The sequence below is a fragment of the Copadichromis virginalis genome, linkage group LG4, assembly GCF_057382275.1.
Source record: "Copadichromis virginalis isolate Kocher_CV1m ecotype Utaka linkage group LG4, C_Virginalis_male_GT1.1, whole genome shotgun sequence".
Lineage (NCBI taxonomy): Eukaryota > Metazoa > Chordata > Actinopteri > Cichliformes > Cichlidae > Copadichromis > Copadichromis virginalis.
The window spans coordinates 26,835,787-26,851,603 of NC_140621.1; the positions used below are offsets into that span (position 1 = coordinate 26,835,787).

Genomic DNA, 15,817 nt, shown 5'->3' on the forward strand with positions numbered 1-15,817 from the left:
TATTTATATAAGAGCAACTGCAGAGCAAACATGATAAAATAAATCAATTCTCTGCTTCAGTCTCAGAGAAAATCCAGTACAAAACTCTTCAGTACAAGCTCTGTTTTCTGTTAAATATTTACATGCTGGGGAGTCGAAAAAGGTCCTGAAACTCATGATTACAAATTGAACTCTCATCTCAGAGTTGTTTCATCACCTTCTGTTACTATCCAAATAGTACGGCCATTAATAGAGGAGATTCTTGCCACGCTTTTCTGTCTTTTTGTGTACAACCAATGTTTTATTCAACTGAATCGTCTTACACAACTTTGATACTATAAGACAAAGGCTGACAATTGCAGTGGAGCTCACTGAAAGTCCCAGTTATGTCAGCAAACAGTAATCCTCATACATTTCGAACCCATGTAGAGTAACTTGTCATGCATTTCACATTGATTCTTTGTTGCTTGCATATAGCTGTAAAGCGCCTCTGCCAGCTACAAGCCATTAAGCTGCACCCATTTCACAGGCAGAGAGAACAGATGAGCCTTGTTATGTCTTTACCTTCTCTCTCAAGATTTCGAGGGTGTGTTTGAAATCATTCAGACTTAAATAACTGTACTTCCACACGAGGAGAACTGATGAAATCTGACATTAAATGGGTGATTTTCTCTCATTTGCAGAGAAGATTGTTGTTTTAAGTGTGCATTAACATATCATTTTAAGCTCTTAGCACGTAGTGTTGAAAAAAATGCCAAAATGAGGCATGCATTAACACACACTACCCGTGTCTTCTTTGGGTCTGTTCTAAATTTTTCTCAGCGTGGGGATATTGCCAAAGTTTAAATGCTTTCTATAAAATCAATAACTGTGCTGGAATAAGCAATGGATTGCAGAAAATCCTAGATGCATGAATTAATAAAACCATAAACATCCACATTAATCATATTCAGTCTTTAGAAGCACCAGACTTGTTTAATGATCAAAATACTTAAATCTTCGGGTTATCTGTCTATGATGAGCTGAAGAAAGTCTCATCTCGCTATAACTTCAACCACTTCTAATTGAAAAAGTCTCTGTGTGCCATAGCTTAATTAATTTTAATTCTCCTTTTCTTTATTTTTAGCCCTTATCTACGTACTACACTTAAAATCAATTATATATTTTTTAAATGGTCTCTGTGACCATTTCTTTGATGTATTTTTGTGTCTTAGTGAGCTGTTGTTCAAAGCAGTCATAATGTTTGAAAGTTGCTATTGATATAAACTTACTTTGGATGGCTGTAGCTTTCTGTTTGTGCCAAGTTTGTCATCTTTGAGGTTGTGTGCTTAATGTTAGAAATTTCTGATGAAAAGATCAATACTTCTTTCATATCTGTATTTTACAAATTCATAATAAAAATATGAATAATATTAATAAATGTCTGGCTTGCAGCTCCTCGTTAGCCCTGCTATTAGCACATTTTCTCTATGTAACCCAAGTGTAAAAACAATAATTTTAGCTATTGTCACTGAGTAATGTTTCTGGGCTTATACCATGAATCAAGTTTAACATACCTGTAATATCTGAAATATAATTACAATTGCTATTCTATTAAATTAATTAAATATGTTCATTAGTTTCTGTAAAACTGTTTTGGCCTTTTTCTTTCATCTGCAACCCAAGAAAACATAAAAATGGCAGCAATTAAAAGATGTGGGTGCCTTGTTTTAGGATGATGTCACTGTATTAAGGTTTATAGAACAATATTGCTTTAAACAGGAAAAAAGCATGAATAATGTTGCTGCTTAAAAGTTCTGTTTGTTGATTGAGGCTCAACAGAGAAAGACAAAAACTGTAGAATATCTTTCAAATGTATACACTCACTTACTGCCTGCTCACTGACATCCAGCGGCTTTTCCAGGAACGGACACTATTTTCCAGAGAACTGATTGATCTGTAGGTGGTGATTTCATACCCCTTGATCTCTTATCTACAGTATTACCTGCTCCTGAGTAGGTCTGCTGTGCAAGTTACCACTTCTTACCTCAGTAAGAAGTGAAACACCTTTGTAACCTTACGTTTTCTCAAATCCTGTTTATAATGCTGTGTTTCTTTTACCTCAGAAGTCGGATGTAGGAGCTGCGAGTAACGTCACTCCCAAATTGTTCACTTTTGAGAAGAATAGCAAAGAAAAGAAAAAATACAGATTTGTTTTGCTCCCTAGCAAGGTGAAGCCATTCATGCGTCACTAGAAATACAATGCCTCTTCTTTTTTTTTTAACAGATGCTGTATAGAGCCTTCTTGGAACTTTGGACTTTTTTCAGTTCAGTTCAATTCAAATTAGTTTCATTTACATAGCACCAAATCACAACGACAATCACCTTAAGGTGTTTTAAATTGTAAATAACGATCCTACAATAACACAGAAAAAACCACAACAATCAGACTAACCCCTCCAAGCAAGAGCTTGGCGACGATGGGAAGGAAAAACTCCCTTTTAACAGGAAGGAACCTCAGCAAGAAACCACACAACCAGGATCAGGGGAGGGGAGGCATCTGCTGCGACCAGGTGGGGTTGAGGGGAAAGACAATGTGGACGAGACGCAGAGATTAATAACAACTAATAATTAAATGCAAAGTGATGTATAACCAAAGTGAAAGCAGAGAGTGAAAAGATGTGAATGAAGAAGAACTGCTCAGTGCATCATGGGAAGCCCCCAGCTGTGCAGGCCTATTGGAGCATTAGTAAGGGAGGGCAGAAGAAAGTCTGAAAACTGAAGGCTCAAGCTTGTCTACTGTTTACATGCACTGCGGCCATCTTGGATGGTGATGTTGGAGATGTGCGACTTCTCCAAATTGGGACTTGGAAGTCTGGATTTCCAATTTCAAAGCAGCAGTAGTGCAGACCTCAGTGAGTTCTGTTTGTCAATCAGACAATCCTTAATTTGTCCCTAAATATGTGACACAGAGTGTAATACTTTGTTTGTCATGACCATTGTATGTGCGCGGTTTTAATTCATTATGTCTCTAGATCTATTTTAAATAACCCTGTTTGTCTGTTAGTTGTCTTCAGTGTTTTTTGGTACATCTTAGTTTTTCTTTGCATCTTTGACCTGTCCCTGCCTCTGTGATACCCTGATTATTTAAACCTGCTCCTAATTACCTTGGTATATTTACCCATTTATTTTCTTCTGTGTCCTTAGTTTGTTTTTCTCTCTCTCACCATTTAGTTGTTTTTAAGTCTGTCTTATCCTTTTTTTTTTTAAATCTTCAATTTGCTTTAAACTTGTATTTTTTTATTATTCCTTTCCTCTTTGTCTCAGCATCTACATTTATGTCCTTACACTGAACTACATAAAAAGCAGAATAGTTTGAAATCCAGATAGATGCCTCTCTCTCTTAAAAAAATAAAAAATCTTAAAACCAGTGAAAAACATTGATGCCCATTCTCCTTTGCATAAAGAAATATACTGCGCAGTCAAACAATCAAAGGCTATGAGGAAGAGTAATCGGGGCAGAGAGCTGGTTGGAGTGAGCAGCAAATATCTTAAAATATTTAATATGTGGGTTGGGGGTTGAGGGTTGCTGAAAGGCGAGACGGTAAAAGATAAGAGAAGGAGTTGGACTGAAACTGACTGAATGAGCCCATTTTCTCTGAAAGCATGAAAGTAATGACACAATGGAAATGCTTTAATAAGTCACATTACGCTAAAGCAGAGCCAGTGTGATTGCAAAAACCTTTGCTACAATCTAAGCTAATTTCTCTCTAGAATTCATCCCAGGCAGACAGAGGCAATCTCAGTGGCTTTGCATTTGCTCTGATTATTGTCTCCTGTTCTCCAAAGTAAGGCCATTAGTTCCACAATTACAGAGAGTTATATTCAAAAATGATTCCCCATTCCCCCCCTAAAATGCCTACACATTAAGGGTCAATGAGGCATTATATCAACAGAGCACGTCCTCATCCATGTTTATGACACTGATGGCATTTTGCTCATACCCTGAAAACAATCATGGCAGCTTTATAGTTCCATTTCATTAGAGATGCCTTCATAAATCTCAACCTTACATTAATAATTATGTCTGAACAAGCAGCACAAATATGCAGTATCATTCAAACAAGTCAAACACAAGTATAATTTTTATAATTTGTAATTGTAGTATAGAGACTAAGAGTTTAAATAGTGTACAGTTGTGCAAGCATTGTACTCATAGTGGGAGCAGAAGTGGTTGGGAGCGTTTGATAGATCACCTGATAGTGGGTGAGATATGTAAAGGAGCAAGTAAAAATGCTGTCCTCAAAGTTGTTGTTTTAGAAGCAGGAAAAATGGGCATGCATGAGGATTTAAACAAATTTAACAAGGATGGAACAACGGTGGTTCAGCAACAGACTCATGGGTGGCCAAGGCTCACTGATGCATATGGAGATTGCAGACTGGCCCCTGTGGTCTGATCCAACAGATGAGCTTCTGTGGCTCAAATTGCAGAAACATTTAATGCTGGTTATCAGAGAACATTATTTGAATGCACAGTCCAGAGCAGTTTGTTGTGCATGGGGCTACACAGCCACAGACCAGTTATGGTACCCATGCTCACCCCTGTCCAGCACCTAAAGCTCCAACAGTGAGCATCAGAACAGGACTATGGAGCAATGGAAGAAGGTTGCCTGGTCTGATTAATCATGGTTTTTTTTCATGTCTTTGGCAAGTACTACCTACCTAAACCAGACCACGTGGACTCTTTCATGGAATGGCTGTGACCTCTTTCAGCAGGATAATGTACCCTGCCACAAAGCTAAAGTGATCCAGGAATGGTTTGAGGTGCACAACAACACGTTTGAGGTGTTGACTTGACCTCCAAATTTCCAAGATCTCAGTCTGATTGAGCATCTAAAGGGATATGCTGGTCAAACAAGTCTGAGACCCATGGAGACCCAACCTCACAACTTACAGGACTGAAAGAATCTACTGCTAACATCTTGGTTCCAAATATCACAACACACCTTCAGGGGTCTAGTGGAGTCCATGCCTCCACTGGTCAGGCGTGTTTGGCAGCAAAACCAACGCAATATTATCGCAGATGGTCATAAGTTTATGCTTGGTATGCTTTTATCATATTCCAAAAGTATGAAAAAAGAAAAGGCACTATATAAATTATCATGCAATTCATACATTATATATTAGGACATAATAAAAATCATCTGGTCTTTAGCATGTCTTAAAATTACTTGAATACAATCTCTGATGAACACAAAGCACATGGCATATTACACACAGTCATTATTTATTGTACTAGGTGTATGTGAGAAATTATTGGCCAGCAGTAACAGTATTGAGATTACTAGTTCAGATGTTCTTTTTTTTTTTTTACTGGGAGTTAAGTTTATGTTTTTTTAAAATGATATTTTATTCATTTTCACCACCTGCTCAGTCTAAAAAAGTTTTCCGAAACTATGAGCTTCTTGTAACTGAGGCTGATGGGCTCTGGGATTTAGTAAGAAGAAGAAAAGTAGTGGAAGTTTGGGTCAGTGGTGGTCATTTGGCTGAGCTCCTTTTTTTTTGCTAAGCAATCTTGAACATGCTGCCAGGCACATTCACATAGCTGAAAAAGGTCTTAATTAACTAGTTCCAGACTACATTTATCAGGGATCCTGGAGAGTCAGTCTGTTATCATTGCGTACCTCTGCTTCTCCTTTGGGAGGTCCCTTGGGCACAGTCCTGTACACTGAACTGACTTTGTCTGTGATCCCACTTTTAAATGGAGAGCAGCGGGCAGAGCATATTCCTCTGACAACCCTGAATAGTTGCTCGTCTTCCAAAGCTGCCGCCTCTGTAACAGTTTGTCATGTGTTCTCTCAATGTTTTTATCAAAAAAATTAAAAAATAAATACAAATGGCAGTTTAGTTTTGAGCAGATTATTTGCAAATTTTAAATATTGCATTATATACTGACTTAAAGTACAGATTGTTGCTAAAAGACCGTTTACCAGATCTCTGTAAAGGAGGGGTTCAATGTATTTGGCAAATATGCTTTAGAGATTTTGAATTTCCCCCATTTTGAATTAAGATCAAATTACGATTTTTAACAGTATTGATACCAAGGATTCTATCTTTGTCTCCTCCAGCTGACACAAACTCAGAGATTGACACCTGGTGTGGTTGTATGGTACTGTATCCCATCTCCTTCAAGGTTCAAAAATGTGCATTTCTAGATGTATTGAGTTGCTGCCATGTGATTGGCTTATTAGATATTTGGGTAGCACTTTCTATCACAGCACAGTAATAAAGTGGTAATAGTAGATTAACAAGGAAGAAACACAATTTGATAATGTGGTATATTCTAAATTGTTACCATGCATTTATCAAAGTAGTAACCAAGTAATATCATGGTAACAGTGGTTACAGTTGATTTTATGTAATTGGATAATGAGGGCCCAAGAACTGGGGGTTATAATGTGGAAATACAGCTCGGTAATAAAGTGGTAATAGTAGGGTAACAAGGCCGAAACAATATTGTAATAATGTGGTAATTTCGAAGTTATTGCCACTCAATTAACTGTGGTAGTTTCTGTGTAATAAGCAGGAAACAGACCAGCAAAATGCAGACCTGCCTGTTTCTATTTAATAACATACTAATAACCTAGCAAACTGTAAATGTGTGTGATTATTACCTGGAAGCACAGGCATTCCTGATAAAGTAGCTGGTGAATGTAAATTCAGCACTGAACTAGTACCTATATGCATTTTTGTCTTATTTTTCCAGTAAAAATATCATCCAGAAGAACACTTCTGCAATGCTGTTGGCTGGAATGCAGTAGAGGTAGTTTCTTTTTGGTTGTTTGTTTTTTTCTCTTTCTTTTTAAGGAACATTTCCTTTCAATGATAAAGCCATTGATGGATAAAAATAAATGACCAAATCTTTTAATCAAATAAGCATTTTGCATTTACATTCTCATACTATCACAATTAAGATAATATATATATATATACTTGCATTTGTTTTATGGTATTTAATAATAAGTAATGTTTTAATGATTTGCATTAAAAAATGGGAATAGCTGAGTGATTCAGACATTGGTTTTTGGGTTTTTTCTCAATGTTACCATAAAGTTGATTTCTGTCCTGATATATAATAGTAGTGGTCTTTCATATTTCACAAGAGCAGTGTAATGCAAATCCCTTCTGTGCTTGCATTCGAAACAATATATTCGGTAGCCTCGAGGGTGGCTACCGACTGCAGCGGTCTCCTAGGAGCTGGTACGCATCTTCCACCACTACTGCTTAATTAGTTGAGTGTGTGCCTGGAGACCAGTTCTGCACTTGACCTTTCTGAAGGTAAGGCAAGCAGCACATGTTCAACAGACCAGAGGAAATGAGGTGAGGGGAAAGGTTTTTACATTGGTTAGTGGTGTGTGCATGTACATATAGTAGTTGTGCGTGTGTGGCTATGTTACTCCTCTTTCTCCCAAGAATGTGTAGTGCTCTTAATGGGAAGAATTTCATTAGTGCGGCACAAAAATTTGTCAGTGAAATTGCAGAGACATTTGAAACGTCCTCAGAAAATCCTAACATGCATCTGCAGTGGAAATAAATCAGTTTTGTACATCCTTTAATTTAGAGGAAAAGCTTGAAGTACTTGAAGATGCACAGTGATAGAACATATTCTAGGAAATACCTTGGGGAATGATGACATATTCAAACAGCGCATCGATGCAGGTAGAGGTTACCGCGTATGCCATTTTAGTATTTAATGAGATTTCATCTAGAGGGGTTTCTGGCTGCCAAGTTTCAAATCATCTAAAAGAAAGTCTGCTCTTCTCATTGTCCATCGAGAAAAGGGACATCCTCATTATCCTCCATGGCTTTGGCTCATTAAAGGGGACAAGGAGATGTATCCATATAAATACTGTCACACTATACCCCAAATGAAAAAAAAGACTTTTTGGGAGAAATTATACATTCCACCAAGAAACAAGGTGGAGATCAGTTTCCACTGCATGTGGAAATGTCAAGAAATTGAATATAAAACAAGGCACACTAGAGAGAACAAGTCTACAAATATTCTAACATTTTTTAATCATTTTATTGTTATTTATTTATTTATTTTTAGACAGGGTATATGAGCTAGAGAATATAAATAGCTGTTTTTCTTTAGATGTCTTACCTAAAATACAGTGGCACACACGCACAGATGATTGTGAAGTGTGTGAGAAGTTTCGAGGTTGAAATACAAGCTCAATAGACTTTTATAATGGCAGTTTCAAAAGCACTCTGCAGCTTTAGAGTCCACAAGAGGTGACTGTAAAAGACATATTTGAATTCTGCTTCGTTATTTATTTTTATTTAATAAAAAGGAAAATAAATGGACTCCATGGTAATGGATTTCAGTGTGTACGGCCAGACATTTCTGATGAGTAGCAGAGGTGTATTTTACCTGGGAGTCTTTCAAAGTTCATGACATTTACAAGAGCTTCTTTGGTATTTACTTTGAAGGTTAGAAAGGTTAGTCAGACAGCTTGTGAACCTTTGTTTCTTCATAATGAGGAGTTAATACAATATATACATCAATGAACTGTGTGCTTTGATCGCCGCAGCTACATCTGTGACATTGAAGGCGTAGGTTGTCTTAAAAAAAAAAAAAGAAGCAACAACAACAAAAATATAAATGTGGAAAAGCTATGTGGCCCAGTGCAATTTGTTGCATTTGGTTAAGGAAGCATGAATATTTCCAAAAAAGTTTATTATCTTTTAATAGAAGTCACACGGGGAAAAAAGTCATATTTAGGACTGATAACACATGAGAGTATTCATTGGGTATCATATGGTGGCAATGATGTGGGAGCTTTTCCTCAGCGCCATGTCATCAAGCTCTAAGCATTCTTGGGGAAAAGTTATAATTAACTGAGCAGAGATAAAGTTGAGCTTGTTGCTAAACTGGTGTGTCTGCTGATGGCTCACTAAGTAGCAGGCAGCTGAAGACAGCATTGGCAGGTTAATCAAAAATTAATGGGGAATATCACAAATGACAGTTTAAATACTGCCGTTGGCCGACGGACATGTACTGGTGGAGCACAGTCGGAATGCAAGTGAATATCTAATTTCCTTAATATGGAAGGTCACATTGTCACATTTGCACATTAGTCTAAGTGTGACTAGATAGAACTCCTGAATTTAAAGCCCTGTATCAGGAGATTAAACAATGAAAGTGAAACACCTATAGAAGAATTTACTGCTTTTCATATGCTAAATATGCAAGAACTAGTTTGAAAATTAGTACAGCAAATTGGTTCAGCCAGGATGTTTTCCTTGTATATATATATATATATATATATATATTCTATATTCTATATTCTAATATAGAATATTCTAATATGATCTACACTTTCAAGATGAAGCTATCCCGTGTCATTACTGTGAAACATCACTGAAAATGACACTGTGAGGCATTTTCATTTGTAGTTTCTATTAAGTTTAGCTGATGTCATGAAAAGTGTGTGTAATTTTTATTTGTAAAGTTTTAGATTCAGATATTTTCTGATTACATACAGCTGTGTGATAACACAATGCCCTAATCTTGCCCCTAGGAGTGGACATCCCACCAAATTCAGCCCAGGACCAGAGTGTGCAGTACTTAGAGAAACTGCAAAAAAACAAACAAACCCAAGAGCTATCTCAGACTCTACAGTCAGACTCTTTAAGCTCATCAGTACTTTTGAAGATTGACTTTTGTTTTCATTCATTTTCTCCTTTTTTTCCTGAGAATTTTGGAGTCATCAGTGGAAATCATTAATGACCACTCTGATTGGCTTCAGAGTGAAATTTATGTGGTTAATGTGGCCCTTGCATGGTATGTACCACCGGCAGATAGAGGAAGAGGCTGACATCCAGAAGTCCCACCAGTGGAACGGCATAACTAAGTGGCCGGCATAGTGTACAGGAACATCTGTGCCGGAGACGCCTCATAGGGTGGTTGAGAATGATCGATCTAAGATCCTGCGGGACTTCCAGACGAACAAAATGGTGGTGGCTAACCAACCAGACGAAGACGGCTGTAGTGATAGATGCAGCGATACTGAATGACAGCAATATCTGGAAGAAGGAACACAAAAAGCTGAAGAAGTACCAAGGGCTCAGAGAAGAGCTCGAGAAGATGTGGAGGGTGAAGATATCAGTGGCCCACTGGTAATCAGAGTACCTGGTATGGTGACTTCCATGCTAGGTGAGTGGCTCCAGCAGATCCCAGGAACAACATCGGAGATCTCTGTCCAGAAGAGTGCAGTCCTGGGAACAGCTAAGATACTGCGCAGGACCATCAAGCTCCCAGGCCTCTGGTAGAGGACCCGAGGTTGAAGGCAATACCACCCGCAGGGGCGAGAGGAGAATTTTTTTTGTTTTTTTTTTATCTCAATAGATAAGATGGTTGTGTATAAGTGATCTTGTGCTTTCTAACTGGGAAAAATGTCTTTATTATATCTCTATTATAAGATTATTCACACCAAGAATTTAAAAAAGATAAAACCTTGAATGCAGTCTTTTATTTTGATGATCACAACAAAAATGTAAACACAGCAAGAGCTGAATGAGTTCAGCAAATTCTAACCTTTATCAGTAATACAGAAGCCATTTTAATAAAGATGATGATTTTTATTCACATTTTATTTTTTTTATTCACACATTCTTAATTTTCCTTGCAAGCTTTTGTCAACAGTAAGGCAATAAAATGCATTGCAGAATAACTGACAGGCTGGTTTTATTATCGGTTTGGCGGTTTGCTGCGACATCATGTTGAGTGCTTTTTGACAGTAAAGACAGTGGTTCAGTTCCAGCAGAAATACTGAATAAATAAGCAATCTTGTTAATGAATATTCAAGCAATGCAATCTTTTTATGTCTGGTGTGACTAAATGACTAAGCCTTCTAATTCATTAAGAAGGTGTTGGCTACTTCTTAATGAATTAGTTAATGGAGAACTATTTGCATGTTAATGAATTCCTAATGCCATGTATGACAAGAAAACCGTGTTTGTATATATTAAGTGTTTTCTTAAAGAAATTTTTGTCCCCAGAATGATCGGGAATGTTGTGAAATCATTTCTATATTTAAGCTTTGAAGTCAGAGTTCTATATCATTTCTTTTAGATCTTTTCTTTAATCTACATATCTCAATAAACTTTTCTTTCAAATATTTTGTTAAAGATACATTTCTCCAGTGGTACAGACATTTTAATAAACAACACTCTCTCAATAAGGTACATTCAATCCCACTTGAAGTCTTGTCCTACAGTTTCATAGAATTTGATGTTAAATGGTCTATAAAACTCCTGCAGCTGTTCTATGACCTCCTCCTCAATCTGTACATGAGTCCTACCCTTGGATTTACCGAGGCATCGTGGCTGGCTGCTGCTCTCTGGTTTCTTCAGGCAGGGGAAACCTTTGGTTCGATTAAAGTAGAAGTGTTTGTCCGTAATAATTCGTTTCAGTCCCAAAAAGTCCTGGACACGTCCCATTTCCCCTGCTGGATCTGTTATCAGTCGCTCACCGCTCACAAAGTGCATTTGCGACAAGCGAAAGTATTGCAGCCAGTTCTCCAGGTGCACAATATACATCCCAATCCGAATGGCATTCCAGGAAGTATCAACAAGACCTAAGCTTCTGTTCTTAAAGGCCAGCTCTTCAAACGTGGGAATGTCAGGCTTCTTGGAAAGCGTCTGTGTGTAGTCAGAAATGGCTCTTGTGACTGGGTTACGCACCACAACGATCAGCTTGGTCTCATGGGACATGCTGGAAATGCGTCTGGGAGCCTCTCTGGTAACAAAGTAGCTGGGAGTCTTCTCTAATGTGATCTGGCTGTCTAGTGTACGTGGCATTAGTCCCCTGGGAAGAAAGAAAAAAAATAAAATTCACATGAATGAGTCACCAGGAGTTGTTATTTTCATGTCCAGGAATATTTCCACATGCTTTTATGTTTTATGACTGAACCCCCCCCCCCCCCACACACACACACATCTATCTTAGGTGGAAGTTTAAAGGCTGTCAGTTGGATCACAGAGCTAAAAAAAGTGGGTGTTCAAATATTTTTAGGCAAGCAGCAATTCCACAATGAGGAAGATCCAAAATCTTTAGTTAAGCATATTGTCATTAATAACAACCAAAATCAAAAGCACAAATTATGCATAATGGCAAATTGAAATTTAAACTTAGTGTGTCTCTAATTCTTTTTATTATAGTTATAAAGTTATTACTCACAAATATGTCTATTTTGGTCTTGCATTGAAAATATTAATTAATAATATAAGGAAAGAAGAAACAAAAAAAGCATTAATTAAATGTCAATGTCAAATCTTACTGACTTTTGTATAACAGCAAGAGAAAAATACAAAATATTTAAGAGCTAACAAAGAAAGTTGTCCGTCTTTTGCACTGCATTGTTAAAACAAACACCCAAATAAACACGGTGTGGATGTATTTGTTAGGCATTCGGTGCTGACAGGACAGCTTGTACAACCAAAACATGCATCATAATTATCATCATCATGCTGCCAAGATAATGGCTTTGCACATCCACAGGCAAATGATTTTATTCGTCCTATTTGTCACAAGAGTTTCCCTTCGCAGTGTAATATGTCATTCTGCTTTGGCACTTTGGTTCAATAAAAGTTGATTAATAACCATCTGGTGTTGGCTGTTGAGACAATGGATCCCCTGTTCACGATTCAGAGATCATCCATACTTCTCTATAGTTATGTCTTTGCTCTACATATTCAAGTGACTGCTGTAGCTTTGGCAAAATAACTCACCAATTTGATAGGAACAGCTCCGAGACAGTTCTTTTAAAATAGCCTTTTATGTTTATTATTACAGATTACAGAGTACCTGAAAACATAACATTAATATTTTGTGTCTGCAATATGTTTGATATTTGGTGGTTAGGACAAATGCTGGGTTGATGGCATGTTAAAAAGAATGCTTAAATGTCTGTACTGTAAATGTCTGTGAAGGGTCTCAGTCATCCAGGTCATCGTAGTCTAAGGAGCTTGGGGAAAAAAAGCGTTTGGGCTTATCTAAGTTTCTTGAAGACATTTCACCTCTCATCTGAGAAGCTTCTTCAGTTCTAAGAGCAATTGGTGGAGAGTCCCAGATGAAAGAAGCCATCTACGTCCACTGTGAACGACCCTGCTTGAACAGAGGGGGTGGCTCACGACACCAACTGTCTGCCATCTATGTGGAGATAAAGTATCGAATTTCAGGGGTGGGACCACGCCTCCAAACATGTTTCTTCCGGTTCTTATCTATATATGTTCCCCCAGTTCTACAAGCTGTTCATTCTCGTTTATGTGCCAATTCTTTAACTTCTTCGCTTCTATTTAGTACATGGGGATCTGCTAGGCCCGGGAGCCACCAGCAGTCCCCTTCGAGGCCTTCCCCAAACCGCTGCTCAATTCACGTCCAAGCCATTCACCTTCATCTACTAAAATGCTGTCTAACCTAAACGGAGGACGTGGGCCCAGCTAGTGAAAATCCAGCTTTGAGATCCCTTCCCAGACACCTTAACAGTCACTCACACATTGGGTCATTTGTTCTCAGTAATTCACATGATAGGGTGGGGCAAGGTCTCACAATCACCTGAAACCTTGGCTGATTGTGACCAACACCCGTTTTTACACCTTGGCTGTGATTAGGCAGAGGGACAACAGGGAGTCCAAGACCCTCTTAGTGACACTCCCAATAGGGCTTAAAATCTGGGACTCGGCACCAATTGCTCTTAGAACTGAAGAAGCTTCTCAGGTGAGAGGTGAAACTTCTTCAAGAAGCTTAAAGAAGTCCAGACACTTTTCTTTCCAGCTCCTTAGACTCTGTACTGTACATGAAATCTCAAAACAACATACACCCAGATATAGTGTATGCTGTAGTAGACTGCACCGGGACACCTAAACCTCCAGGAGCTGCTCGTCTATAGAAACCCATGCTGTGAAGTTCCTGGCATGCATTTTTTTTTAATCACAGATGTTAATGCAAGAGGAGGTTTCAAACTCTGCAGTTGCTGGGCCAACAGAGTACTATGTAACTTTATGCTGTCTCTTACTTTGTTGCTGAGTTACTGTGCTTCCTTACACCTCCCAGTTTGCAATAATACCACTTACAGCTGATTGTGGAACAGCTAGGATGGAGAACATTTGATGGACTCACTGATCACAATGATGGCATCCTATTCCAGTATCACGGTCAAATTCAGTGAGCTCTTTAGAATGATCTATTCCTCCACAGGGCAGACTGCATGGTTACTGGCTTGATTTTTGTACACTTGCTGCAATAGGACTGAAAACACCTGAATTCAAAGATTAGGGATTCTGGCCCAGTACTCTTTTATCCACATAGTTTATCTAAAGTTGGGGTTGACACAAAGTTCACACTGAAACAATGCTGAAACATCAGTAAAAAGTTTAAAGATTGTAAAGTGTCAAACCCCAACTCCCTTGTGTAGCGCTAATTAAAACAAACGACAGGTAGTGAGAGATGTTCAAAAAACACTGACATTAACTTCGGATGTTGGCGTGTCAGATGAGCCTTGAAGCCTTGGAGAATGCTTTCTGTTTGCTAGTCTTCAACATTCATTTGCATGAGTACTTAGAACACACACATAACATACTGATATGCTTCATGACTGGATCATATGCATCTGTGGAAAAAAATACTATCTATGGTATTGTGGTTAGTAATTAGCCACATTTAGTGTCCATATAACCTCAGTAATTAGGTTCTGGACATGGCAAAAATAAACATTATACTTTTGATCTGCAAGTCCAGCACAGTGCTGGGTGACTTTAAACCATGTTACATAGCTACATTCTCAGCATGTGAATTGGTTTCTGGATATCAGATACATTACTACACAGTTCTGATGATAAATATCAAACTTTCTTTATTATTACCGGAGGAAGGCTTCGATTAAAACCTAACCTTTCTGAAAGCCTTTTCTTTCAAGGTAGGGGTAGCCATAGGTTACCTCTACAGTCTTGGAATTATTGATCCATTTAGTTTTATTTATGAATCCTTAGTTGTTGGCTCGGGTGCCTCGGGGCCACCAGGGAACTATTAATCTTTTATAAGAACAGCACCTTCCAAGCAAACAGCTTTGCTACACACTGGAAAAATAAATAAATAAAAATAAAAAAAGGCGGTGCAGAACCTAAAGAGATCTTCAGTTGTCTTCTCGAATAAGTGTTTTTGTTATCTGATTTGTCAATTCCTTACGTTTTTACCACCCTCAGAGATGAAGATTGTGTAGTTGCAAAGTAAATTCAATATGCACTGGTTAAAAACTGCAATTTAATATTACACAAAGCTTAACATTAACACATACAGAGAAAGGGCACATAGTGTTTACTGTGCAAGCATATACAACTCTTTTTCTGTAGAGAACATGTTAACACCTTTGCAGTGCAGGGAGAAGAGGCTGGGACTGTGACATTTATGAAAACGATAAGGATGTCAAATTTAGAAGATATTTGACAGGGATTCCTAACTCCCACTGGTAGTGAGCCTGTCTTTTAAGCTTGTTTATTCCCAGTGAGGCGCAGGACTAGACATGGATATTGTATTGACAAGATCTCCTTAAAGAAAAAGAACAAAAAAACCCACGAATCTCAAATACATTTCTATTTTTAAGTTAAGGGAGGAAAGGATGTTATAAGCTACTGTGTTAATAAAGCCCAGTTGTGAAGCCATCATCATCATCATCATCATCAAAAACATCTTGGTGTTCTGAAGCCCGATGAGGCACGGCTGAGAAACTGAGGCGCACTGTGCTTTAATACCATAGCAACATGTCAATCACAGTCTAAAGCATACCTCCCGTAT

General features: G+C 38.0%; 1 protein-coding gene across 1 annotated transcript in view; it reads right to left on the reverse strand.

Annotated features, from left to right (window-relative positions):
- Positions 1 to 10,482: 10,482 nt before the first annotated feature.
- hs3st2 (heparan sulfate (glucosamine) 3-O-sulfotransferase 2) overlaps positions 10,483 to 15,817 on the reverse strand; it is a 33,180-nt gene continuing 27,845 nt past the window's right edge. Inside the window, exon 2 of the mRNA XM_085454619.1 lies at positions 10,483 to 11,833. Coding sequence (XP_085310745.1) covers positions 11,215 to 11,833 — 619 coding nt within the window. The 3' untranslated portion in view covers positions 10,483 to 11,214. The remainder of the gene's footprint in view (positions 11,834 to 15,817) is intronic.